Source organism: Atractosteus spatula, chromosome 4, assembly GCF_055471065.1.
Source record: "Atractosteus spatula isolate fAtrSpa1 chromosome 4, fAtrSpa1.hap1, whole genome shotgun sequence".
NCBI lineage: Eukaryota > Metazoa > Chordata > Actinopteri > Semionotiformes > Lepisosteidae > Atractosteus > Atractosteus spatula.
The window spans coordinates 71,827,978-71,855,702 of NC_142709.1; the positions used below are offsets into that span (position 1 = coordinate 71,827,978).

At 46.5% G+C, this 27,725-nt stretch overlaps 2 protein-coding genes across 2 annotated transcripts; both read left to right on the forward strand.

Moving 5' to 3' along the window:
- Positions 1-1,408: 1,408 nt before the first annotated feature.
- LOC148837167 (uncharacterized) lies at positions 1,409-19,480 on the forward strand. Its single transcript, XM_088913902.1, has 11 exons — positions 1,409-1,508; positions 4,251-4,404; positions 5,433-5,586; positions 7,455-7,661; positions 10,408-10,560; positions 11,395-11,482; positions 11,970-12,141; positions 13,258-13,414; positions 13,952-14,122; positions 15,854-15,938; positions 16,820-19,480. The coding sequence occupies exons 1-11, from the start codon at positions 1,409-1,411 to the stop codon at positions 17,059-17,061; spliced, it is 1,683 nt and encodes a 560-aa protein (XP_088770028.1). The 3' UTR covers positions 17,062-19,480.
- Positions 19,481-20,153: 673 nt separating this feature from the next.
- Positions 20,154-27,372, forward strand: tm4sf1 (transmembrane 4 L six family member 1). The gene is made up of 4 exons (XM_088915087.1): positions 20,154-20,416; positions 23,440-23,529; positions 25,152-25,294; positions 26,003-27,372. Exons 1-4 carry the CDS (start codon positions 20,240-20,242, stop codon positions 26,202-26,204), a joined length of 612 nt encoding a protein of 203 aa, XP_088771213.1. The 5' UTR covers positions 20,154-20,239; the 3' UTR covers positions 26,205-27,372.
- The last annotated feature ends 353 nt before the right edge of the window (positions 27,373-27,725 follow it).

The following is a 27,725-nucleotide window of genomic DNA, read 5'->3' on the forward strand; positions in this document are numbered from 1 at the left end:
CAGGAGGGTTAACACCTATACATCATGAAGTTATGAGCTATTATGTAAATATCCCTCATATATGCAAAGCAAACACAAACACACATGCTCCTTAATGGGTCCAGGTCATTCATAGAGAAACCTGTACAGTCATGTACTGTGTTTAAATTTCTTTCAGTTCAGATTTCTGGTTTCTCTTCTTACAGGTTTGGAAACCTCCAGTCTAAATGTTTATGCAATAGTCTTTGGGTCCAATATGTGTGCGGTTCTATCTCTAAGGTTGTGTATATATGTGCGGTTTAAAAAAAATACTGTAACGCAACGGGGGCTCAGGCGGGCGCCCTTGGCGCATTGGGTCGGCTCCCCATCGTCGGGGGCTCGAACCCGGGACTCCCGCGTCACTCAGCAGGGACCCCGCCCGGTGAGCCAAAGAGAGATCTCTCCAGAGCCCAGGGGCTGTGGTCCTGCCATCACTGGGAAGGGCGGTGACGTCACCTGCTCTGGTACGCCGGCTCTTACACAGTACCTGTCGGCCGTAAGCGTTACAATACAGTATAGTAAAAAACTAAATTATGCAGATTTTATATCACTTTTAAAAAATGGAGAAGCGTTCATCTTTCAGGAATATGTTCAATGGGAGACGTACTACATGCTTTCCTTGTTTAATGTTGAGGTTAATTTCGCACGTTTTAAACTCAGGGGTTGATTTTCTTCCGTTCACGGCCCTCACTGGCGATGCGCACTGCGCATGTCACTGGAAATTGACCGTGGGTGTCGATGTATCCCAAGATCCTTTGCAAGGCTGGTAGAGGTGCTGCATAGTTTGAGCTCTCGGTAAAACAGATGTATTTTGATTAACATTTGAGCGGCTTGTCGTAGTGGATTAATGTCCTGTGAGACGGTTGTAGTTACCCCAAATCAGATTTTAATCACACTGGGACGTCCGGTGAATTTAAATCACAATATCAATATGCTTTTGCGTTCGTTGCCGATTAACTTTTATTACGGACTGCTTAATTTGATTTAAAGTCTCGGTATAATGAAGTACACTTTCTGCATTCGGGTTCAGATTTTCGCGTCACAAGACACTGAACCAATCTGTCCCGGATTTTGTCTTAAGACTGTCTATAACAGTGAATTCTGGTGTTTGCGCAGTACATTACTGCCACAGAGCTGCGCGGAGGAGCTGTGTTGGAGGAGGATACGTGTATCAGTGAAGTCACCAATATGCAAACATCTTTTGTTTTAAAATCCTCTCCCCTGGCCTTTGCATTTAAAAAAAACAACACAGTAGTTATAAAAGCGTACTATTTTCTGCAAGTTCCACAAGTCCAGAAGTACGTTGTAAAACTCCGGAGTCGTGGTCTGTAGAGGGAGCTGGTAGTAAGACCATGCGATATGCATTTACATCTCATCTTTTTAGGGAGAAATGCTGCCCCAAATGACTTTCTCTTCTCGCCGGTCACCCGTTGTTTGCTTAAACGGCTGTGTAGCTTCCAGCCAGCCCTTAGCCTCTCTTGTGGGTCTTGGTAAGTGTTCAATCGTCACTTTTGGAGGAGGTAAATGAAGGGTGGGAGACGTCTGGGATGGTGGAAAAGAAACCATTCAGCATTCCCGAATTCCACTGGGGCTCTGTGAGCATTAAGGTTGAAGAAATGGCAGAAAATGAAAGAGCCTTTAATCCAGCAGACAGTGGAGCTGGGCAGCACAGGGTTTCACATTGCTGCTTCGCAACGCTGGGGCCCTGGGTTCAATTCCTGGGGTGCTGTCTGCATGGCATTTGTATGCTCTCCCCATATTCTCAGTCCAGACCCATGCTGGTAGATTAATTGGCTTCTGGGAAAATTGGCCCTGGTGTAAGTGTGTGTGTCTGAGTGTGACCAGTTTAGGACTAGTGTCCTGTCCGGGGTGTACCCTGCCTTGTGCTCGTTGCTTCCTCGGGTTAGTCTCCCAGGTCTCTGACGATCCTGACTGGTTTAGAAAATGACTAGATGGATGGGCGTGTGCAAAACTGAGCAGGGGGTTGTAACAGGAACACGTGTACAAACACTTCAGTTAGACGTGAGAGTTACCTGCTCCTGACTAAAACACTGAGGGGATTTTAGACTCCTGATTCAAAGCAGTTAGATCTATTACTTGGCTTAATAAATTGTGTGCTCTGGTATGATATTTGTAAACGTAACACATAAATTCTACATACTAGAGTAGGAGTGTAACCCTGGTATCCTGGCCAAATTTGGCCTTTAACAATCATGGCCTCCTAATAACCCCTGTCTCTGAACTGGCTTCGTTACTCTGCTCTCCTCCCCACTGAGAGCTGGTGTGTGGGGATCTGGTGCTGGTGCACCATCCAGGTGGGGGTACACACTGGTGGTGGTGGAGGGGATCCCCATGACCTGTAAAATGCTTTGAGCGGAGTGTCCAGAAAAGCGCTATACAAGTGTAAGCATTTATTATTAATTATTATTACTATACAAATGGTAGTAGTTTGTCTTATATATTGGTATATATCTATGGATTTGCTAATCTGCTGAAAATGAGGAAATCAGCCTGAAATATCTTCTGCATCTAATACAGGTTTAGATGCAGCTGAAAGTAGAGTCTGTAAGAAATTGGAAATGACTCTAGCTGCTGTTGAGATGGATTGTGTTTTCTATCCTTGCTAACGTTTTTGTATGAAACTCCAAATTCAAGACTGATTTATCAAATTAATGACTAATGACTGGATATTTGAGTTTTTTATTGGTTTAAAAAGAGTTAATTAACAAAGGATTTCCTGAGGTATCCTTCTGGGAAAACTGTTGTGTTTTCCTGTAACCAAGTCTATTTTTGTGAGTTTTAGATGCTGTTATACCCAAAACATGAATCTTTGTTTCTCACCTTCTTTTTCCTTATCTTTGATGATTCATTAATGTGTCTGGTAGTTTTACTGGAGGTTTGTAACGTTTTCAAGAGCTTTGTTTTCTTTAGAGTCATTACTTTCAGAAAGTGTACTGGCTAAATAATGAAAGATACAATGTGATTTTAGCTGATTACTGTAGATGTGCGCAGATCGTGGTGATTTAAAACCTGTCCAGATTACACACTGTAGAAGAGTGGTCCAGGTTAGGGAGCTCATATCAGTTAGTTGTCTTTTCATTGCGCGCTCAGTTGATAATTGAGAGCTGTTAATGGAATCAGGCCCTAGAGAGCTCATACTGTGGCTCTCTGCTGTAGTAGCTCCGTGTCACTAACTGGACTGGCCTCACCCAATTTGGAGGAAATCGCAAATAATGGGGTTGTTTGAATCTGTACCTCACAGCGCAGGTGTTTTCAGGATAGTCGTTGCTAGAAGGCTCTGTGTCGGTCTACTAGCTGAAAAGAATCGTGGCTTAGTTTTAAAGTTAATGAAAGCAGCATTCCAGTTTGTTATTATTATTATTGTTATTGTTGTTATTATTATTATAGGCTGAATATTTTAAGTACAGCCACTTGAATTTCTGCCCACTAATACAGCTGGGTCTTTGTGCTTTGTGAGTGACACACCTTGCTCATGAGTGCAGCAGTCGTGCCCCTGCTGAGATTCGAACCCACAGCCTCCCAGCTGCAATCCCAGAGTTCAAACCACTGCAGAAGAAGAACTGTAACACAGCCGCAGAACAGACAGGCCGGTCACTGCAGTGTGGTTCCTGTCCATCCGTTTTTTAATAACTGCTTGGTGCAGGACAAGCAGGGTTGTGATGGGCCAGGGCCTAACCCAGCAGACAATGGGCAGAAGAGAACCTAGATGGGACACCAGCCCTCTTTGGAGCACACGCACTCTCACATGGAGACAACACTTCACCAGGGAACCCGGGTCCGATGCGGCAGCAGAGCCTGCCCCTCCACTGTCGCCCCCTGCAGGGCCGCGTTACTTACTGCGGGGCTGTGGTTTGGGTGTTTCTAGGTGCACTGGTAGAGAGCACAGAGTGCGGCTGAGGTGCTCGGGTGCGCCGTCAGCAGGACGGATTTCGTTCTGCGGTTGCTTTTCAGTTGTGCTGCTACTCTGTTGGCAGCTGAATGGATTGATGCTCTGCTGTCCCAGCGCTTTTGTCCCACTCCACCCTCATAAACAACCACAGTGCTGTCGAGAGCGCGTCCTGCTGTGCTCCACGGTCTGGACGCCAGTCCCCGTCGTGTCCGTCTCCGTCTCTGTCGTCGAGGCTGTTGCTAACCCGCTGGTTGTCCTCTCGGCCTGCTGTGGCGGCCGGGGGTGCCTGACGTGTTGACCCCCCCCCCCCCACTCCCCGCAGATATTTTAAAGAAAGGGGGCAACGCAGCTGACGCGGCCGTGGCGGTGGCGGCTGCCCTGAGCGTCACCGAGCCCTGCAGTACCGGCGTCGGAGGAGACTGCTTCTGCCTCTTCTACGACGCCAAGACCCGGGAGGTCCAGGGCCTGAACGGCAGGTGAGACCAGGGCCGGGTTTGGAGGCGCTGTCCGCGTCCGCCAGCTTACGCAGCGCGCAGTCGTTTTTGGGGTACAGGCTTACCAAAGGGAGTAAGAGCAATTAGTGATATATTGGATTCTGACCGTTTTTTTTATCCCACTGTTTAACAAAGCATTCAACATAAACCTACATAAATTCTTTAATCCTTTTTAAGTCTCTTTGTTGCGGTGGTTACTGCACATTACAAAGTCATTCCACTTAGGGAATTCAGCCCCCTGTAAGGCTCTCTCATTCACCATTATCATGGTCTAGTTTTAGACCACAGCACTGGTGTTATCTGTTGGCGTGCATTGTACTTTTATGGTGCTGTTTTTTTTTTAATTCAGCTCCGAACGACTCTGGAAGAAGGTTTTTACAGCTTTTTCTAGTTACATCTTAACACGTAATGGGATCTGTAAGGGTGTTTGTACCAGTCTCAACTAAAATTGACTTCTGTTGGTATTCTTAATCCGTTTTCCTTATCTTTAAATAATAATTCTGCTGCTTTCCTGTTGCGTACACGCACAACAAACTTTGTCTTACCCTCCTCTGAGCTGCTCAGACACACTTTGTGAGGGACTTTCCCTAAAACAAGAAGCCAATTCTACGATGGATCAGATAAAGGTTTACTCCATGCTGAAAAGAGAAGAGAAGAAACAACGTTTTGGATGTGGAGCCTATTTTAGGTGTGTGAAGGCTGAAGAAGGCTCCACAGCCGAAACATTGTGTTTCCTTTCTTCTCTTTCAGCAGGAAATAAACCTTCACTTGTTCTTCTGCAGCCTGCGCATGCTGACGCAGCTCCCTGCTCAGACTTATTCTTCGGTGGCTTGGAAAACAAAAAGAATATCAGAGGTGCATAGATCATTTCAAAGACAGGCGTTTGGATTTTTGTAAAAGGCCTGTTTCACCGCACGGAAGGTGAGAAGGGAAGCGTGGAGCCCTCGGGCGTCGCCTGCCCTCAGCTCCGCTGCACTGCCCCTGCCGACGGCTGTCCGCTCTGTTCCCAGTGGCAGGTCCCCCAGGGCGCTGACCCTGGACGCCTTGGAGCGGCTGGGTTTCAGCGAGAGCAACCCGCCTTCCCCCTTTCACGCCCTGCAGGTCACTGTGCCAGGGGCGGCGGCCGGCTGGTGCGACGCCGTGCAGAACTTCGGCAGCAAGAAGGTACCCACACCTCGGCTCTCTCCTTTCGCTATTAGTTTACTTCCTCAATTAAAGAACAGCTTTCTAATTAGCAAGCGGCAGGGTCACACCCTGTGGTTAGAGGGAACTGACACAACCGCGCAGCAGCTGCTGCTGTGTGCGGTGCTCAGAGCCTACTGACAAACTGGCTGGAGTCGTGCCAGCGAGCATCGGCTCCCCGTGTCTTGTGTTCACTAGGAGTCTTCACTGCAGCTCAGCAGACTCACTGCAGACTCCTCAGCGCTTCACTAGGCTGCATTAGGGCCCAGTACAAGTCAGTCAGAGGAGATTTCATGGTGAAATTGGTAACAATACTTGTTCCACTTACACTTACTGAGATGTTATTGAATGTCAAGGTCTGTTGCTATATTCCATAAAAATGGTATTCAACGATTAAAACTCTCGATTGTTTTGTTTTAGAATTTTAATCGGCTAAATGGGACTGCTCAAATTTAAGAACAGCGACACCGATGTCATTAAACTTGTTAATGGTGCCGAGCATTTACTTTCTGTTAAAGCTTTATCATATCTGTTTTTCACTAAAGGCTCAGTATTGGAACTGCTGGCACTGATATTTGAGCTGGGAATTCTGAACCTCGCAGCAAAGAGGAATGTGATTTGCATCCTTAGATAAATAAAAACTTAGCATAAGTTTAAAACTTCAGTTACAACTTGGCAGAACTTGTAACTGAAGACATTCTGTAGGGAATCTGGGCTGAAACTGTAGCAACCGAGAAATATCATCCCGTTGTTAATCCGCAACAATAAATAATTGATAGAAAAGGATAAGTTTTTCTGTAAAGTGCGCTTGGCTTCGTACAGGTCTCAGAATAAACTGTAACTGTGGGACCAGAAAGTATGATTGTTATTATTACGCATGGAATGAGTGTTAGATTAAATTCAGGAAGGCCCTGCCTATTCCCCAGTGCCAAGCCTGTGTGTTTAGACTTCACAACAGAGCAGATTTTTTTTTATATTAAGCCTTGACCTGACCATGTAAGGCTATTAAGTGGGCTTTTAAATTTATCGCAGCGTGCAGGATTTCCCGTGCTGAGGGGAGGCGAGTTGGCGTTCCTTGTTTGTTGTTCCTCGTCATCCATCCCCAGCGAATAACGTTTTTCCTCACGTTCGGTGTGAGTAAGAGCCCTCCGACCGGTGTGCCTGCGGTGGTCTCCTAGGCTCCCCACAGACCGACAGTGCACCTTCTTTCCTCGTAGCTGGTGAAACTCCCAAGCCAGCCCATGGCATCAGCCTTAGTTGTGTTGTTCACAGCACCGGCACCATGCTTTCAGCCCCTCAGCGTTTTCCTCTCACCGGCAGCGGCACTAGTTCAGGAATTTCGTTTGTATGTCATGGACCGTGTTCAGTGTTTACACCGTGTTCAGTGTTTACAGGGTGTTCCCCGGCAGGGGACGTCCTTTCGGACTTGTCTTTGTCCAGTTCGGTTGCTCAGTTATGCTCTGAATCCAGGCCTGATCTGCTTTTCGCTGAACATCTCAGCCCCCTACGTTTGGCCAAAAAAATCAGCCAAAAAGCCCGTTTAATGTTGTAGTGGACAGTTTTGCTGCAGCTTACCAGGTGAATATTTTCACCAGCCGTTGAATGTGGGAGCCAGACAAGATTCTTTTCAACAGAGCTCAATAGTTAGCCTTACAAATCTTATAATAATTAAGGGTCGTCATGATAAAAACATAGTACAGTACCCAGGGGGGCATGTTTTCGAATTGGAATCAAACCTGAGTCAATAGCCTGGAAGGCAGTGAGCTGGTGTACAGTACAGCCAGCTGTTGTACGTGTTTGTGTTGAACTGTGTGTTTGCCAGTGAATGATTAAAGCTCGCTGTGTTGCAGCTCTCTCTTGGTGACATTCTGCAACCCGCCATTGACCTTGCTGAAAGGGGCTTCCCTGTGGCCGGAATCACAGCACACCACTGGGAAAAATGGGCAAAGACTTTGGAGAGTGCTGGAAAAAAACTCGCAGAGAATTTCCTTTTAAACAGCAAAGCACCAAAACAGGGGGAAGTGTTTGCTAACCCTCTGCTGGCTCAGACATTCAAGGTAATTTAAGTCTGGGAACGCATACTTCCTGGTTTCTAATTCTCGTACTGGTCGTGTAAACAGGTGTGCTGCTGAATTCAACGGATTTTCGATTCCTATAGGGAGAAATGTTGAAATATCAACACACTTTCAATTTGTTAATTAATTTGTGAGCCCACTGGCAGATTTCAATACTAAAAGGGAAGTGCAGAGAAATCCCTGGCATTTTTCTGTATTTCTGTATCAGTATTTCTGCTCCATTTACTGTGTTGTTACAGTACGTATAATTTACAGCACGTTTCACCTGCATTAGCAAAGCTTTGCTATGTTGTCAGAACATCAGGAGGCATTAGGACTTTGTTCTATAGTAATAGCTTAGGACACTACCAATCCTCCGCGCTCTACTCAGTAAAAATCTCAAGACACCTGCAGAGGCGCCTAAACCAGTCTGTTTGTCAAGAAATGTAGATTTACAGAACATAACCGGTCTTCTGCGCATCAGTTTGGTTCTTATTTACATTATGGTTTTTCAAGGGTGAGGCAGCAGGAGACTGAAATCCTGTTTGAATGTTTGGCTTGCGGTCGGATCTTCCTCTTCAGCTCATGTTTACACACAGGAAAGGAGGCTGATCTGTTACCCACTCGCATTGTTTCTGAAACATCATACACCGGTTCTCCCTTTATAAAACGTGACCTCGTTGCTGGGTGTGTGTGTGGTTTTTTTTTTTGGTTCGTTCTGCTTGGAATTCTTCGAGACCGGCTGCAGTTGACCGAGCGCGGCCCACGGGTGGCTCGGCGGTGGCGCGATGTCCCGTGAGGACTGTGCATCTGTCCCGCGCGGGACGAAACGAGAGCGCGTTGCGTGACCGGCCAGAACGCGCCCTGGCAGTGTGAGGGAGGTAGGGGAGGGGAGTGTGCCGCCCACAGCTCATCAGCAAGCCTCTGAGGGAGCTCCTCAGGGACACCGGCCTTTGTCCTGAGAAACAGAGGTTGTGTGAGAAACAGAGAAACCTGTGAGGTTGGCAAGTCCCCAGGGGACTGAAGGCACCTTCCATTTCCTCCTGGAGTCCTCCAGGACTGGAGCTGCATATCCCCTTGGCTCCTTGCATTATTTATTTACCTGTTCGGTACAGATCTGATCCTTATTAGTGCTGCAACTCCTGCGTTGATGATGATATAATAATAAACTTTTATTTTATGTCGCGCCATTAAAGGTGGCTTCTCAAAGTGCTTTACAGAATGACAACAGCAACAAATTAAAAGAATCCACAATGTAAAACACAGTTACAATACACAGAGGAGACCGTGGATGGTGGTACTAAGTATAGTAGGAGCAGAGGGGTAAAGAATGGGACCAGTTCAGTAAGGGCTCTTCTAAAGAAGAAGGTTTTGAGTCCTGATTTGAAGGAGTTTATAGAAGATGACTCTCTGATATCCTTGGGCAGAGAGTTCCAGAGCTTTAGGGCATAACAGGAGAAGGCCCTGTCACCCATAGAATGTGGATGGGCTTGGGGGACAGTTAGGAGACCAGAATTAGAAGATCGAAGGTTGCGAGGTGGGGAGTAGGGCGATAATAGTTCAGACAGGTACTGAGATGCCAAGCCATGCAGAGCCTTATAGGTGAGCATGAGGATTTTAAAGTCCACACGGAATTTGACAGGAAGCCAGTGCAAGGACTCCAGGATAGGAGTAATGTGATCACTTGCACTAGACCTGGTCAGGATTCTGGCTGCCAAATTTCGGACATACTGCAGTTGGGCCAATGTAGATTTAGATACCCCAGAGAGCAGAGCATCACAGTAGTCAATTCGGGAGAACAGAAATGTGTTGATCAGTTTTTCAGCCCCAGTTAGTGATAACATAGGGCGTAGTCTAGCGATATTTCTGAGGTGAAAAAAAGCTGCATCGATCAGCATCTGTTTCTCATGTGTGGACTCTGCAGCTCCATGGAGCCCCACAGGAGAGCCAGCGCAGATTGGGAGAGAGAGGCATCAATCACTCGTTCCCTCGTAGTGTTGGTCATTCGTGTGCTGCCACAGGGGTGGGCCCATCATCCAGAGGGTCACGTGCTGTACGGTTCACGCGCAGGGTCGTGAGCTGCTCATCATTTACTGCGTTATCTCTTCTGTTCCAGTCCGTGGCTTGAGTCAGTCATTCGGAGACTGACTAGGGCCCCTCCCTGGTGCTACAGTGATGTTAACTTAAGCAAATGACCTGAACTTTAGCAGCACGTTGAAGATAGAAGAAATATTGTTCAGCATTACCTGAACAATTGTTGCCTTTTGTGTCTTTTATTGTACCTAGAGCAGCAAGACATTGAGCTGGCAGCAGTGCTGTTCATGTCACTACCAACAGCTCTTGTTATGGTTCACAAGAACTTAAAATTACCAGGAAATCAAAGCAGATACAAACCATATCCATCATGATCAGTGGTTTATGGATCTGGATAGATACTTAATGGTGAACCTTATGGTTCATATTTCTATGAAGGTCCATTTTTTGCTCACTAACAGAGCCCATATATAAATCAGTATCAAACACTAGTTTTAAACTTATAGTCATGCTTCCAATTTGGAAAAATCAGGTTTGCGTGTTCTGTCATTTGTAAATGTCTGTGTATACCGGGACTGTCTTTTTTTAACAGAGTGGAAAAGGCTTCCCTGCTTCTCTAGAGGTAAATGGTAAGCGCACAGGTACTGTGGTTTTGGGAACAGTAGACGGAGGGAGGTGAAATGGATGAAAAATAATTTTGCTGTTTCGTTCACAGGAGATCGCCCTGCACGGGAAGTCTGGATTTTATGAAGGGAGAATAGCAGAAGCTGTGGTGGATGTTGTCCGTAACAATGGTGGAGTTATGTGCTTAGAGGACCTCAAGTGTCACACCAGTTCCAGGGTTCGGCCCATTTACACAGATTACAAAGTAAGCGAGAGGCCTTAGGCCCCGCCCAGGAAACTGGGACTTCCCCCAGTGCGGTGGGCTTCCTCTGCAGCTTTTCAAACCCAGTGGTGTCTCACCTCTCCGTGTCTTGTGCTCTCAAAACACAAAAACATTAGAAAGCTTACAAGCAAGTGGAGACCATCTGGCCCATCTTGGCTGCTTAGCCTTGGCTACTAGTACCCAACTGATTCAGGATTTTCATTCAGCTGTTTCAACAATATAGCTGGGCAGCTTTTTCCTGGGTGCAGCTATGTGGAACAACATATTTGTGTATATCTTGGGCACTTACGGCATGGAGCAGGTAACTTTATATTTACAGATTGAAAACATAAACTCTGGTTCCTGAAGTCCATTAAAGCTTGACAAATAGACTAACATTTCAAACTCATCCCGGAATGTAGTGCTTTGGGATTTAAAGGTAATGTTAGGATATTTTCCACTTGAATTCGCTATAGTGTGAGGAATTCCCTAGTTGGTTCACTTTTAAATCCCTTCATAATGTCAGACTCTGAAGCGAGCGACTCATGCTATTCTGTTCCAAGGTTATAGGAAATGCTGGCAGCCGAAGAGACATGTTTTAAAAATAAAAGAACAAAAGATTGTGACGTTTTATGTAAAGAATTCACAAAGGCGGTTCGTAGTCCGGCGTGCCTGAATTTTGTTGACATTGTCATGGCCCAGAATGCACCTCGGAGCTCACGCGCTCTCTGCTAGTTGAATCTGGGAGTGGGGGTGCGTTTCACAGGGAGGTCTGTCGGATCTGCTCTCCCACAGGAAGGGTGTTGTTTCAGGGCCGCTGTGCTTAATGTCTTGCAGGGCGTCAGGCTCTGGGAAATTCCTCCCAACGGACAAGGGATAGCAGCTCTGATTGCTCTCAACATTCTGGAGAACTTCTCTGTCCAAGGTAGCCCCGGCTTCAAGGAGGTCTCCTTCAGGAATGGGGCTCCTCCTGACAGAGCCTGACTGTAAGCCTCTCTTTGTTAAAGCCAGGGACGGTGCCTGTTTGACCTGCGGCACCCACTTACAGGCTTTCCCGACTCATTCAGAGATGGCACCACAAACGCATTTAAGCGATCGAGCGGGAAGTATCAACGTATAAGTGTGAAATTCTCATCTGCACACCATCTGATTTTATGGCAGATGCTTCGCAGCATGGGACTCAGTGCTTTTGAAAGCCTTTGAAATCCAGAGTAAGCACGCATGTGACACTGCTGCACTCTGTTTCCGTTGCCTTTAATTTCCACTGTCCATTTAAGTATCAGACGTTTGAGTTTCATTTCTCACTCCATTATTATACCATACTGCTTTACAGCTGGTATACACAACCTTTCTTTGTGCTCTGAGAGCGACTGTTCTGACGCTGTGGCCTCTCTGCTTCCCCCCCCGTCCAGAGATGGGCCACAACAGCGCGGACTACCTCCACGTCCTGACGGAGGCCCTGAAACTCGGCGTCTCGGACACGTCCTGCTACTGCGCCGACCCCGAGCAGGTGCACGTGCCGGTGGGGGGACTTTTGGAGAAGGAGTACAGCCGACGGCGGTCGGGGCTCATCAGCTTGGAGAAGTAAGTTTTCATTTCGGTTGCCGCGGCGCTGGAAAGTGGGAACATGGCCTTGCCAGCGAATGACTGGCTCTTTGTTTGGGAACAGTAGAATTCTGTTACTGAGTGACTGTGTGCATCATGCACCCTCCCTGCCCATAACTCGGTACTGCCTGTGTCAGGCACCGACTGTTTACTTTAGATAGGAGAGTTTACTCACCTTTGCTGTAATCACCATCTAAAAAAAGAGCATGAGCCTGCCTCTTGTTTGGAGAGCATGATGGAAAGGGTTTATTGATCTAGTCATGGACAGCCCCAAGCTTCAGGCGGACTTTGCCCTCTGGGGTTGCTCACCGAAATGCTGTCCTGCGTTTGCTGGTGTCATATAACCCCTGGGTAGCGATGAAGTCATAAGAAGCAGGTTGTACTTGTTCTAAATAGTGTTTAAGCCTTTTTTAACCTGTTAATTTCACCTGTTGTACTCTAATACAAGTTTAATAGGACATCTGTTTATTTGTCACAACAATTCGGACACTCTCATTTTCTCTTACATTATTTTGCATGAGACTCGACTGAAAAGAGTTAGAGTTAAAAGTTAGTCTGGTCAGCCAGTCATAAATTACAAGCTGTTTTTCTTTTTGTTTCTGTTTTTCATGAGCTTTCTAGTCCCACCTATAATATAAGAGAGATAAGATATAAGATCACTATACAATTAATAAAATTGAATAGCCCTATACAATTTCTTGCATTAGGAATTTGTCTTTTCGCAGACCCCAGGTTGCTCTCCATGAGACACACAGACGGGGAGAAAGCTGGGGGTCAGAGCGCAGGGTCAGCCATTTATACGGCACCCCTGGAGCAGTTGGGGTTAAGGGCTTGGAAGGGTTAAGGGTTCAGGGGCCCAACAGAGGAGGATTCCTCTGCTGGCTGCAGGATTTGAACCGGCAACCCTTCAGCCACAGGCACAGATCCTGAGCCACAGAGCCACCGCTCTGCCCTCTATCAGCCTGCCGGTATTTTGCTTATGGCACCAGTTTCCCAAGCTTTTCGGCACTGGTGTTTAATGTGCTATTTACCACGGTCTGAAGTCCTGCAGGTCTGCAGGTCCATGTTGTTTCTTTTCACACTTCCTGCGAACAGGGCGAGCAGCAGCCTGGAGCATGGGGCTCCGGAGGGCGGGGACACGGTGTACTTCACTGTGGTGGACCGGGAGGGCAACGCCTGCTCCTTCATCAACAGCAACTACATGGGCTTTGGGACGGGCCTTGCTCCTGCCGGCTGTGGCTTCACTCTGCAGGTAGACCCGACAGGACAGCTGAACAAGAGCTGCCCTGTTCCTGAAAGGTCCAGACACGCAGGAGCACATCGCTAGTACTAACCGTAGTATTAACATTTATGTTCTGTTACGGGCTGTTTAGTATGTTATTGTTTAAAGCAGTGAAGGTAATAACATTTTACATTGCCTTTCTTATAAATGGATACATTTATTCAGGGATCAGAAAGCCTGCTGTTCCCTGTAAAGTTTACGGAGCCTCTTCCGGAAACACAGGGCACAAAGTGGGATCCGCCCTGGGATTGTGTTTGGTACTTTCAAAGTTATGCTAAAAAAGTTTAGACCTTAGACTTTAAAAGGAGAAAATTAAAATGGTTGCAGGACATTTCCCCACTGTGATTTCACTGCAAAACTTCCTAAAGAATCCCCCATATCTTCAAAATAAATAATATGATTCCGAAAAGACAACAACAACAACAACAACAACCAAAAAGACTCTGTTTATCTTAGCTGCTTCCTGTATTTTGAGTGTTTTGTGTCTGTCCTCGTTCCTCCTGCTAGAACAGGGGAAGTGGCTTCTCTCTGCTCCGTGAGCACAGAAACTGCGTGGGGCCTGCGAAGAGGCCTTTCCACACCATCATCCCGGCTCTGCTGACCGCTGTGGACACGGGCCGGCTGCTGTGCACCTTCGGGGTCATGGGGGCCTTAATGCAGCCGCAGGGACACGTTCAGGTGACCGGCGCCCCCCGTCTGCCCTCCGGGTGACACGTTCGACTGCGGTCCTGGCTGCTTGGTCAGCAGGGGTCATTAGGGCTGTTCGGAAGAGGAGGGGTGTCCTGAGCCCCGGTGTCCAGGCCTCCCTGCGGTTCCCCCTTAATCGCGGGGGGCATCAGCAGGGGGTGGAGGGGTAAAGGGGGTAAATTGCTTTGTGCTCCTTTGCAGATGAAAGGCGCCATATAAAGTACTTTTTGATCATTTTGCATGAAAAGGAAGGAGAAAAAGTGGTTGTTTTTTTATTTTCTCCAAAAAAGAAGGTGATAGGCTGTTATTACACCGAGAGTTGTAACGCAGTTAACAGCCCGTGGGCTGTACAGTATGTTTCCATTAACTGTGAGAAGCAGTGTACGGATTCAGTCTCGGGGGATCTGGGTCTTCTGGTTACTGTTCTTAATTGATACTGCCGCTTTGATTAGACCGATTTAAAGCTTTTTTCCAGCTCTGCATCTGTTGCTGATTTTAACAGAGACCAGTAAAGTAAGACTTAACCATTGGCCAAAGATTCTACTCCAGTGCATAGGAGCTAGGGTTTACCTCCCCAAGAAGGATATTTCCCATTAGTAACCTTTGTAGTGATCATAAATAGTGATATTGATTATGAATATATGAGAATTGCCTGTGAATTTTATAACTCTTCTATCTCGATCTTCTATTACAAGGGGTGGGTACTCTCTAGACCACTACACTCTGGACTTGCAGAAATGGCAGTCTTACGTAAACCAGCAGTTGTGCAAGAGTCTGCCGGTCTTTTCACAGCGATCCAGGGCTGACAGTTCCTGCTGAAGGAGAGTGAAATCTAGGCAGGTCAGACTTGAAGCTGAGCAATTTAGATCAGATCATTTTATCACCCCTATACAATTTCTTGCATTAGGAATTCGTCTTTCCGCAGACCCCAGCTTGCTCTCCATGAGACACACAGACAGGGAGAGAGAAGCTGGGGGTCAGAGCGCAGGGTCAGCCCTTTATACGGCGCCCCTGGAGCAGCTGGGGTGAAGGGTCTTGCTCAGGGGCCCAACAGAGTAGGATTCCTCTGCCGGCTGCAGGATTCAAACCAGCAACCTTCCAGCCACAGGCACAGATCCAATTTGACCTCATTGACCACCAAGTCCTTTTTAAATCTTTCATTCAACCCCATTATAACATTGTCAATACAAGCTAATGACTTAAGTCTTATGTTCGCTGTTTTCAAAGTATTGGCAGGCAAATTGGTGACATTCCTGAAACTGCGTGTTCTCCTGTTTCGTGGTATGAGGTGCCACTGCTGCTCCGCGATCGCGATCTGGCTTCAAGGGGTGTGGAATACTGCACATTAGGGGTGGCTGGATCATTTTTTTAAAACAATACCTGTCTTTGAAATGGCAGCAGAGCTGATAGTTGTGTCCGCACAGTGAAGTATTGCTGCTGGTATCATGAACGGTGAAAACCAGACCACAGGGACACAAGTGGAAAGTACGTTGAAGTGCATGATAAACAGAGCAGGAGGCACATCTTTACGCAAAAGATGGTAGGAGTGTGGAACAAGATGTCGTGTCATACTGTTGAAGCTGGTAGCCTAGTCTGGACGACATCCTCGGATGAATTGGCTACTCTGAAACGAGCTGGATGGGTCACAGGGCCTGCTCTTGTTTGGATCTGTTGCTCTGCGTGTCATGGCCTGCAGTTTCACAGGTGCTCTGGTCTTGTTAGGTGCTGCTTAACATGCTGGAGTTTGGAATGAATCCACAAGAAGCTCTCGATGCCCCTCGGATCTTCGTCCAGTATAACAAGCGCAGTAAGTCAGTGACCACATTGTTTGAGAGCCTGGAGCAACACAGCAGCTCACGTGCTTTTTTTAGAGGGACATCTGACCCGCCTGCTCACTGGGAATTGGAATCCAGTGTTTAGTCTAGTTGACCGTGGACAGGCCGTCAGTCATGATCGAGGGCGAGGGTTTGGAATCGGTGATTGGCAGCTCGATCTGACGTGTTCATTTAAACTGGGCTTAAGAAACATTCAGAGATTACAATGGCTCACTTTCTACCTTTGTCTGATGTGGTAATTTTCCGAGTCCATCCATTCCTTTCTAACCGCTGCATCCAATTCAGGATCACGGGGAAGCAGGAGCCGGGCCTGTCAAGCAACAGGCGCAAGGCAGCGTGCACGAGGCTGGACAAGACGCCAGTCCATCACAGGGCACACAGAGACACAGACACACACACTCACTCCAGGGCCGGGTTTCCCAGAAACCAATAAGGCTGCCAGTACATCTTTGGACTGGGAGAGGAAATCAGAGCACCCTGAGGAAATCCACACACACACGGGGGTGAACATGCAAACTCCACACAGACAGCACCCCAGGTCCAGACTTGAACCCAGCGTGGTGAGGCAGCAGTGCCAACCACTGCACCACCATGCTGCCCATTTCCAGAGTCCTTGAATCAGAATTCTTTATCAGAACCAAGTGTGCTGACATGCAGAGCTCCGGCAGTCTTGTCAGTTCCAGTGTGGTGACTTGAGCAAGCCCACGTGAGACGGAATAACTGCAAACAGCACATAGGGCATAACAACTATGTTCTCTCTTTGCAGAGTTGCAATTCAGAAAGGGCATTGATAAATAAAAAAGGGATTGGGGGGTGTACAAGACCATGAATATCTCTCTTTTCTCTGAAACAGTGCAGGCATGGCAGCTGTCACTGGAGGAGGGCATTATGGAAGGTGTGGCAAAGGAATTGGAGCACCGAGGGCACAGTGTTCGCTGGCCGGTGTCCGGACACGACCGGGCAGAATTTGGACGTGGACAGGTCATCGCTGAAGGGTGTTGGTGGGACCCAGGCTCCTACAGCCCTGAGCAGTCGGGGAGGGTGTGGTGGGCAGGCTCTGACCCCAGGGCAGATGGCTGTGCTGTGGGGTATTAAGCTGTGCCATTGTCAAGTTCAAATATTTTATTCATTGTGATTACTTTTTTAATTGCTGGCGAGTTTTAACATTTATCCTGAGCATGAATACGATGGAAGGCCTTATAGAACTGATCAAATAGTATTCTCGCTGATGTACTTGGTGGAATCCAGTTTTAAACTCTTTCTTAATGTAGAATATAGTTTCTCTGTACCGGTGTACACAGATGCACCACTGATCCAGAATCCAGATGTTGGAGAATTAACACTAGTTTATGTTTTGCTTACTGTGCTGTGTAACAATGTACAGTATAGATGCCTTTATGAGATTCAAGTGTTGGAACCATTCTGAACTCCAATTCTTCCAGAATATTCATGGCTGTTGAAGCCAGTACCCTGGTTTCTTTCAAGAAACAGCTGGATGAGATCCTTAGATCATCTCACTACTAATTTTAACTTCCAAACGAGCCGGATAGACTGAATGACCTCTCGTCGGTGACCTTTCTTCAGTTCTCAACACCTCCAGCTAAGTTTTAATTGCCTTATTTTAATTGCCTCTTTGAATGCTGGTCCCAGCTCTGGGAGCCCAAATTGTGTGACGGAATAAGAGTTCATGAGAGAGGACGTTTTGCCTCCCAGTACAACTCGGACTTGTGTAATCTCATATGTCCTGGGACACAGGCTCAGTTCTCAGAGAGCCCAGTGTCTCCCAGGTTCTGTTCCACTCAATCTCTTAGTCGCATAGTTGTACTGATAATTTACTGCATGACTATAAGACTTCTTGGCTGGCTCCATTGTTCCCCACGGTTAATGAAACTCATGCTTTGAGTAATCAGCCTCAAAAGGCCCGATAAATTCTTATTTATCTCAGAAAATGACTGTTAATGGTTTAACGACTTGGGTTGGACCAAAAGCTGGAGGTCGACAGGAATCCGCCTCCTTTAGGGCTTTGCCTCTCGGAGAAAGTGAGCGTGACTCCTCGGCTCCTGGCCCTTGTCCCTCTTTCCTGTTTCCTGCGTCTCTGTCGGGGGACTTGCGTTGAGTCACCGCTCTGGAATTTTCGGAGATATTTCGAAACTGATGTGGAGGGTGCTGGAAGGTGGCGGCCTTCCCGAGTAAATACCGTTCCCTGTTTTCACTTGCTATCCGTGTTTTTAAACATTTCCCTTACACAGTCCAGACCCATGCAGAAGGACAGGAGCCCTGCAGAGGACTGACATATTTTAGAGAAAAACAAGTGGCAAAACTTACACCAGTGAACTTAACTCTGAACAGTGAGAATTAATCCACTAGAAATCTGACATCTTGCTATTCTGGGAAGAATGATGTTTCAATAAAGGTTTAGCAGGTGTAGCTGCCACATCAGTGTGACAAACTGTTTATTACTCACAGTAAATTAATAAGCAAGTGTAGCTGGCTGTATACTGTATGGTGGCCGTTCTTATGCGTTCTGTATACTTATGAAAAAGACTTATGCGGACACATCGATAACATCTAGGCAACACGAAGAAAGGCGAAAGAAAGTTAGGATAGTTACAAGTTTAGATTTGAAACAAAGGAATGTGATGTGAAAACTGTAATGCATTAGTAAGGTGTCACTTAGATTATTGTGTACAATTATGGTCACCATATTATAGAAAATATATTGCTGCTGTGGAATTGATCCAGAGAGGAGACACCAGGTATATTCTGAAGTGAAAAGTCCTGCACTGACAAGCATCGGGAACTGAACCATTTTAGTCTTGAATGCAGACTGCGAGGGAACCTGATACAGGGATTCAAGATCCTCAGAAGCACTGAAGATGTCATCCCCCTTCCATACCACAAGGGTTGCGGGGGTGTGGAACAAGCTGCCCAGCCTTGTTGCTGAAGCCCGATACCCTGGCTTCTTTCAAGAAACAGCTGGATGAAATCCGATTAGCTTCTAACTACCCAACAAGCTAGCTGGGCCAAATGACCTCCCTTCTGTTGATACTGTTTATACCTGTTTTATACCTTTCTAATATATATATACACACATATTCGTTCCTTATGAATAGCACACATAGAAAATGGCAAAACCCCAGTACAATAAAATGCTTTTGCTATGCACAATCACTATCAGAGGGTGTTGTGCTGACTGGATCGGTATAAATGGTTATTGCTCACAAACTATATTTGGATAATTATAAATAGATAGTAGAGGGGAAAGCCCTTTGGGACATGTAAGGTTCTCTATTTAAATCATGCTGCCATGAAAAGAGGAACTGTTTGTTTTTCTTTTTGCATGTTTTCCTCCGAGGTCTCGCTGCACGTTGGTTACCAGTGAAGAGCACTGTTCCATTTGTGTTAAACTGCAGAGAAAAAAACTGTTCTTGTGGTTTTCTTGGTAACTGTATGAACCCTAGTCCTTTCAATGCGTGTTTGTGGCTTGTATGTAAATGAAATGAATGGCAAGACATGATCAGTTGTGCTTTTTGGTTATTACCGCAGGAACAAAGAAAGTCATACCCTATGTAAGTTATGTACAGTAGCTTTGATTTCTCCTGTTGATATGATGGACCATGGGCACAATAGTATGGAAGATGGCACGGATCTCTGACATCACTTCAGTCCGCTGTGAACAGTTTCACGGGGGTTTGACCAGGTGAGAATAACTTGTAACGCCCTGCTGTGATGGTGTAAGGGATCAGCTCGTGTCTGAACGAAATCACCAAGTTTAAGCCACAGCGATCTGCTTTTACCAGCCCTGCTGTTTTGTGATGTGCAGGCCTGTATTGGAAAGAAAATGCTTGTTCCAACAAGGGCATGTCACACTGTCTGCTCCGCTCATGTCACACTCCCTGCTGAAAATAGTGGACTCCTTCATCCCGTGCTGTGCTAGTTTCTAGAAAGCATGTGACCTCAACCCCCACGTCAGTATTTCCAGTTGTTTGCTTGTGCAGGAACAATTGCTTAAAAGCAGGACTTGGACAGCGGCCATGGAGACGGCGTTACTAAGAAGGGCTTGCTTGTTTATTCTGGGGGGCCTCTGGAACAATGGGGCCCTTCATCCTTTCTGAAGCGGAACAGCCCCTCCCTCTGGGGTCGGCCGCCAGGGCCTCTGCTCAGCTGGAGCGCTCGCTCATGTGCTCGTAGGAAACGGGGTCGCGCTACTTAAGGAGCAGCTGCCTGGACTGCAGCTGGAGTGTCTGACAGCGGTGCCTGCCGTTCACCGACCATGTGCTCCCGGAGCTGTGCCCAGTGCATCGGCTACACCTTGATGCCTCTGGCCGTGTGCTGCATCGTAGCCAACATCTTACTCTACTTCCCCGATGGAGACGCCACATATGCCAAAGACGGTCATCTCACTACGTACGTCTGGTTCTTTGCTGGGATAGTTGGAGGAGGGGTGCTGGTGAGTAACCTGGTTCTCCTTTGCTCGTTTTCCTGCTGCACGGATCTTGAGTTTGGGTTTGAAAGGATCAAGCCGACCTACGGTGTTATCCTCCTATCCTTGTGCACGGGGCGCCTGCAGCACTGCACGCTTCGCACGCTTGTGTGTGGAAGAGCACATGGTTTGGAAGCCTTCGAGGATCACCGCGCAAATCTGTGTTCTCCACTCAAAGCCAGCAGCCCGTAGATGGGGACTGCGTATTGGACAGAATTTCTTCTTCTTTACAACCAGATTGCACACAATCACAACTCAGAAATGACCTGTTTTTAATCGCGCTATTAAAGGTCTTCTTTGCTCTTTTTGAGCGCATCTTGGCTTACAAACAACAGCTTTCAGATGGAGCAGATTGTAAAGCAATCGACGAGCTCATGTTTAAGGGGGAAATGAGACGGACTGTATGGTTAACGAAAAAGCAACGGCTTTTGGTTAACGTCGTTTAAAATAATGGAACAAGCAAGGGTCACGTCGAAGCTGAAAAGCGGTGAGAATCACTGTGTTTCAGCTGTGGAGCCTCTACAGCTAGCTGTTTCTGTGCAGCTGACTCACTGACGCCCATCCCTGCTCTGTCCTCTTCAACAACACCCTATTGATTGAACTGGCTGCGAGACGTGAGTTTCCTGAGAATGTGAATAACGTTATAACAATTAAATGCAACAAAAGTATCTTGTATGTGCGTCGTCAGTTAGGTATTTCCAGAACTCGCCAGTACAGGTTCTGGGAGGACGGAAGCAACTATTATAAAAATTTTAAATTCATTTTAAAAATAGAGGTCGTCAAAATAACCAAAACCTCACACGAGCTGTTGCGGGTAATATAAATAAATGTGATGTTCGCGTCATGGTATCGCGGTTGATAATCACACAGCAGGCGTGATCGTTGTAATAAACTTCGTTGTTAAAAAAAAACTGTTCTTTTACCGCCACCTGGTGGCAGGGATGTGCATCGTCGTTACTGTGATGCTACTCAGAAGCCGAGAATCTCTGAAATCCGATTTACAGTACTTCCTATTTAAGCAGTTCTTTAAAAACACTCACCGCTAGGTAGGACGCTTCCTTATCCAGTCTGGAAAACACTGAAGCCCTGAAGAAAATTAGAAAACAGCAGCGCAGTCCTTAAGGACGTTTGCATAAGACCCTGTAACTCATTGTGTATCTGTTCCCACAACTCTTTGTCATGTAGTCTTTCTCAGAACTGAACAATTTTAAAAGAAAAGAATTTTACAGCATCACAAAAATACAACAAATACGGTAGAAGAAAATGTAAAGTGAAAATGTAGAAGACACGTTCTTAAAAAGAGATTCGCAAACGAGAGAGAGAGAGAGAAGCAGCAATGTGGCCAGACAGACACACTTTATTGGCCAGATACAATTTCTTGCATTCGGAATTCGTCTTTTCACAGACCCCAGCTTGCTCTCCATGAGACACACAGACAGGGAGAGAGAAGTTTGAAGTCAGAGCGCAGGGTCAGCCATTTATACAGCACCCCTGGAGCAGTTGGGCTTAAGGGTCTTGCTCTGGGGCCCAACGGAGCTGGATTCCTCTGCCAGCCGTGGGATTTGAGCCAGCAACCGTCCAGCCACAGGCGCAGGTCCTGAGCCCCAGAGCCGCCGCTCCGCCCCTGTGTCCCTCTGCTACAGGCCAGCGTAGCTTGGCGCCAGTTCTTTCTGTAAGAACGGGTTCTGGAAACGATAGCAGGAGGACTGGCCGTAACCCAAGCACCTTCACTGAGCAGGACCAGTCACACCAGTTTCCTCTACCCAAACCCCACACACCCCGACTGAGTCAGGAATAACCTCCGTCTGGAGCACTGTGAATTGGTTTTACACCAACAGAACAGAGTCTGAACAGAATACAAGAACAGAAGGAGAGAGAAATGGCTGTTCAGTCCGTCTACTTTTCCTATCCTATATAAAGGTGAACGATTTTCAGATGTCGGGAAGAAAGTTAGATGAAATTCCGTTCCTTCTGCGTAAAGACAGACTGCTACCTGGGCGGTTTTCTAACTCCCGAGGAAATGAACGGATCTCCCACACGGTGGCGCTCTGGTGCAGAATTCCCCCGCCTCTGTCGGAGGAATTCACGCCGGGTGAATTTAGACTGTAAACCAAACCCACCGAGGGCATTCACTTATTTTTCTCAAAGACTTTAAAGTTAGGGTAATACAAATTTAGCTTTACCTCTCACCAACGCGAGGACACTCGTCTTCTTCCTAAGCGACGAAGACGATGTGTGAATTAAGTGCGGACGCCCAGCGTGTCAAGTCTCGCTGGGAACCTTTTCCGTTCCGGTAGTGAAACCGCACCTGCTCCGCCATGTCTGAGAATCGAGACCAAATGCTCCTTTCCTGCAGGATCACCAGACGTCGTGGTGATATCTTGGACCTCACCGAGATCCTGACTCTCTCTGGTCGTGATAAATCCCAGGGTGTTTCTCGAAAAAGAAAATTTGTGTCCTGGCCAAATTTCCCCCCTTTCCCCCTGTCCTTTACCGATCATGACCTCCTAATAATCCTCCTCTCTGAACTGGCTTCATCACTCTGCTCGCCTCCCACTGAGAGCTGGTGTGTGGGGAGCGGACTGGGTCACTCTGGCTGCACACTGGTGGTGCTGGAGGGGATCCCCATTACATGCAAAGCACTCTGAGTGGAGTGTCCAGGGAAAAGCCCTACATAAGTGTGAGGAATTAATAATAAAACTATTATTATTATTATTTTATTATATGGAATACGATGACATACTGTACAAACTAACAAACTGAGCAGATGCCCCATCACCAGATGAGACGGGTCGAGTGTTTCTAGGTGGGGGCTACACAGTGCTTTGAGTGGAGTGTCCAAAAGTCTTATATAAAGGTGTAAGGAATAATAATAATAATAAACGTGTCACATTCGTACAAAGCCATCGGATCCCCGTGTGAACTGCGGCGCCCGTCCCGTGTGGGAACAGAGTCGAGGAAACTCAGGGCCCTCTTCTCCGGCTTTTCAGATGTTCCTGCCCGCAGGCGTGTTCATCTGCTTGGGCGACTATGAGTGCTGCGACTGCTGCGGACACCGTGGCTGTGGAGAATGTTGCGCGGTAAGTCCTGCTGCTGTCAGGCGTGGGGCGGGGTCGCGTTCTGCCGCGTGGGTAGAGAGGGAGACTCGGAGCCCAGCCGAAACGGGACCGGTTCTGATTAACGACACGGCACAGCCTCTGGCCGCGGATCCGTGAAATGCCGACCTTCATCATTTTGACCAAATACAATACTTTCACATATACAAGTAATAGGTTGATTCCCTGCTGAAAAAAAGGGAGAAAGAAAACACAACGTTTCGGCCGTGGAGCCTTCTTCAGGTGTGAGAAAGACAGGGCAGCAGGCAAAGGTAATGTAGCGGGAGAAAAAAGGCTGGGAGAGAGGAGGAGTGAGAGGCCAATCTCTGGGATTAGAGAAACATTCTTCCCTAAATTCAGAAATCTAATCCCAGAGTTCCAACACCTGCCAGAATCACAACGGGTCCCAATCCTACTGGGAGAGGGAGGAGGGAACTAAGTGGAACTGGCAGCCCAGTATGTGATCTCCTGTCACAGCCTGAGGAACAGTGAGTCTGTCTCCTAATAATGCTCCTTCTGTCTACAGTATATGTAAATATTTTATAATATGTCTTTGTTGTAAATGTCTGTAGATTTTATTTGTTGTTTTGTTCCATGTGAATTTGCTTTGGCAACACTGATTGTACCCATCGGTCATGCTAATAAAGCACCTTGAATTGAATTGAATTGAATTGAGAGGCCAATCAAAAGGTATGAAGTCAGGATAGGTGTAGAGAGGTGTGAAATGAAACTTCCAATGAATAGAGAGAATTGAGAAGAAAAGTAGTCTGTCGTTAAGAGAAGGGGGAAGGTGTGATCCTAGCTGCAGGATAATTTTGGTTTCTGTAGTCTTTCTGATGTATGAGTTCGGAAAACCATCTTTGAGAACACAGACGGAGAGAGTAGAGCCCTCATGAACTTCATTGGGTGTAGAATACAATAGACACGAGGTATTGTGAAAAGAACTAGAAGTAGCCTTATAACATTTTTAGGGTTTCCTCTCGCAGTCCATCGACAGGCTGGGAGGTTCATTGGCTTCTGGGATGCCTGTCCCGCTGTGAGAGTGCGTCTCTGTGTCTGTGTCCCGCTGAGGGTGAACTTTTTCTGAAGTTATTAGAAAATGGATGGATGAATAGTCTTAAAATCAACACGTGCCCCTCACTTGTTGTAGCTGCTCCACGCTGAGTTTCCCTGCGTTGTGTAACTCTATGTATTAGGCTGAATGTGTTGCTGCACATGGGTACAATATCCTCTGCTTACAGTCGCATAACTGAAATAATAGTCTAATAATAATAATAATAATAATAGTCTAATTTAAGTTTCTGAGATTAACATTATATAATGTAATTATATTATTATTGACTAAGAACAGAAGTTAAATCCATACCTTTAGAATGTGAGCAAGCCATGTGATGTGTCACCTGTTCATACTGCTCATCTCCTCCTGTGTTCACTTCTCACTGTCATACCTGGTAGATTCAATCAATCGATCAATCGATCGATCAGTCAACCAATCAATCAAGCAGTCAATCAGCACATTCCTTCAGCCACTAGAGTTCCCAGGGGTGCTCTCAGAAAGTGGGGCTTGGGTGAGGCAGGCGTGCTAACTGCTGTTTTTCTTTGTTCAGATGCTGGGCTCGATCTTGGTGGCTCTGATTGGAGCACTGGGGTCTGCATACTGCTTTATTGTCTCTGCAATCGCCCTGACAATTGGACCACTCTGCTACACACAGCAAAACTGGAAGTACCCTTTCGAAAATGAAACTGGAGAGTAAGTACTGTCTGTAGCTCCGTTTCTTACAGTGTGTGAGTGCTCTCTTGAAACCTGATTGTTCAGTGCGGATTTTCCAGGGGGGATCCTCCTGCAAGAGAGAACCCAGGTGTGAAAAAGAGGAAATGACAATATGGCATGTCTTACCACCTTGAGCTTTGATCTCACTGAATCTCAGAAGCTCAGCAGCACTGGGCCTGGGCTGTACTGCAGTAGGAGAACTTGGGGGCAAATCGGGTTGCTGCTGTAAGTGTTGGTGGTAGACCAGTAGGTGGCGCTTTTCCCTCTGAACTGGAATTTCCAAACCAGCACCTCAGTATGGGGAAGGGAGGTGCTGTCCTTTTGATAAGAAATTTAACTGAGGCCTTTAGTACTTTGTCATTAAAAATCTCGTGGCACTATTCGAAAGAGAATGGGTGTCACGACTACGACCCACCCAGGGCTGCCCAAGCTGACCTCCCTAAAGACCCCGTTTAATTTGGTTGGTGAAGCAGTTTTTCTCTCCTCTGCCTGTTTATCTGTGCAGTGGGGCTGCTGGCACAGACAGGCAAATTGCCACTGCGGGTGCTGTACTTCAGACTGTATAAGCACTGTATCAAGTGGTGCTGAGGAGAGTCAGGTGGAAGAGGAGCAGGTTCTGTGCCGGAGTGAGAAAGCGTTGCTAACTTGTCTTTTTGTGTGTGTGTGTGTGTGTGTACGCTGTAACAGGTATCTGACAAACTTCAACAGCTGGAGCACCTGCGAAAAGCCCAAGAACGTGGTAGTGTGGAACGTCTCCCTGTTCTCCATCCTCCTGGGGCTCAGTGGCATCGAGTTCCTCATGTGCGCCATGCAGGTCATCAACGGGCTCGTTGGCGCCATCTGTGGGCCGTGCTGCAACAGACAGCAGTACGCCATGAACAAGGCATGAAGACGCAGGCTGTGTTCCTACAGGAGGGTTCTCTGTCCCTCTCCCCTCTCAGCCTCCCTCGGGTAATAGCTGAACAAAGGTGTATAAAACGTTTTTTGGGATATTTGACTTTATCTTGGCTTTCCTCTCAAAAAACCTTAATATTTTATTTTCCAGCAAATGCAAAAAAAAATGCCATTTCAAAGGATATTGTTTTTCCAATAGGTGCGGTTTGGCTGCAGTCAGTTTTGCGAAGGATAGCCTTTGTGAGGTGGGTCCACATCAAGCTTAGCAGCGCTGTGGTCTTGTCCTGTGGTCTCAGTGTACATTTATGGATTTGCAGGTGAAGTAATTGACTGATTATCGCACCCCAAGAACTGCTTAGTATGTACAGGCAAGTTGCATGCAGAATTAGTTTTTTCAGAAGCACCAGTTACAAAAAGTCTGAACTGTACCAGTTCTCACAATGTTTAAACTGTTATAGTCAAGGATTCAGAATAAGATGATTGGGGCCTCTCTGCTAGGAATGTGGATGTCAGTACGGCGCACCACTGACATGTCTAAAATCTCATGGTAATTCAAGATCATCAGGGCGGATGACCAAATGAACGATGACATCATAGATGTGAGCTGTATAAAATGAAACTCACGAGGGTGTGGAAAGAGGAATATGCCGTGTTGTGTAAATACTGGTGTAGCAGCAAATGATTTATTTTAATGGGAGGATGGTAGACGTGATTGTCATGGACTGGTGTAACTCCTACTTGAATACTGAGGCATTTCAAGGTCGGGTGTAGCACATGGACAGTTGTAGTTCACAGAGATTTAGTATAATTTAATCTGGTTCTTTTAAGAAGGTAGGGCTTTTATATCAGATTATAAAATGTAACAGGCATGTGTGCAAGTGTAGCATCTGTTTTAACATTTTGTACATGTATTTGATTATGCACTTATTTTCTGTTCAGTATTTTTTGTAAAGTAATATATAGATGGTTTATGTTACAGTTCTTTTTCACCTTTTCAGAACAAACAAGGAACAACTGTATATTGTAAATTATTTTAATATCCATTATTTTGATATAAATGCAAATGAATTACATGAGAATGTGTTTGAGGTATAAATGTTTTTCTTCTTTTATTTTTACAATGCTCCTGCTGCCTTCACTAAATAAACGTTTTTTTTAATGAAGGTCTCATTTCATCCCGGACATTTAATGACTTTAAACTACAAGTTAATAATTAATAATCCACAGATTAAAAATTAAAACTTAAGTTTTAATTGAGGATGAATGTCAGCAGACAGACTGATCCACAATTCCAGATGTTTACAAAGTGCATCTCCCACCCAGTGTCTCTGGTCTTGGTAAGGGATTGCAGTCTGGGCTGTGTCACCAAGCTGTGCATCAGGAGCATCACACAGAGGTCTGCGGATCTGCGAGGACTGTCTCATGCAATAAGCCCTTCTCCCCGGCTGGACTGCAGTGTCCTCTACAAACACTGCTGGACGCTATGGGGGGAAATCAGCTGGGCACAGGTGCAGTG

Coding starts and splice junctions, on each gene's coding strand:
- LOC148837167 (XM_088913902.1), top strand. CDS start 1,409: ATGCTGCCCCAAATGACTTTCTCTTCTCGCCGGTCACCCGTTGTTTGC. Junction 7,662..10,407: donor TGCTGGCTCAGACATTCAAG/GTAATTTAAGTC, acceptor TTTCGTTCACAG/GAGATCGCCCTGCACGGGAA. Junction 10,561..11,394: donor CCATTTACACAGATTACAAA/GTAAGCGAGAGG, acceptor AATGTCTTGCAG/GGCGTCAGGCTCTGGGAAAT.
- tm4sf1 (XM_088915087.1), top strand. CDS start 20,240: ATGTGCTCCCGGAGCTGTGCCCAGTGCATCGGCTACACCTTGATGCCT. Junction 23,530..25,151: donor GCTGTGGAGAATGTTGCGCG/GTAAGTCCTGCT, acceptor TTCTTTGTTCAG/ATGCTGGGCTCGATCTTGGT. Junction 25,295..26,002: donor TTCGAAAATGAAACTGGAGA/GTAAGTACTGTC, acceptor ACGCTGTAACAG/GTATCTGACAAACTTCAACA.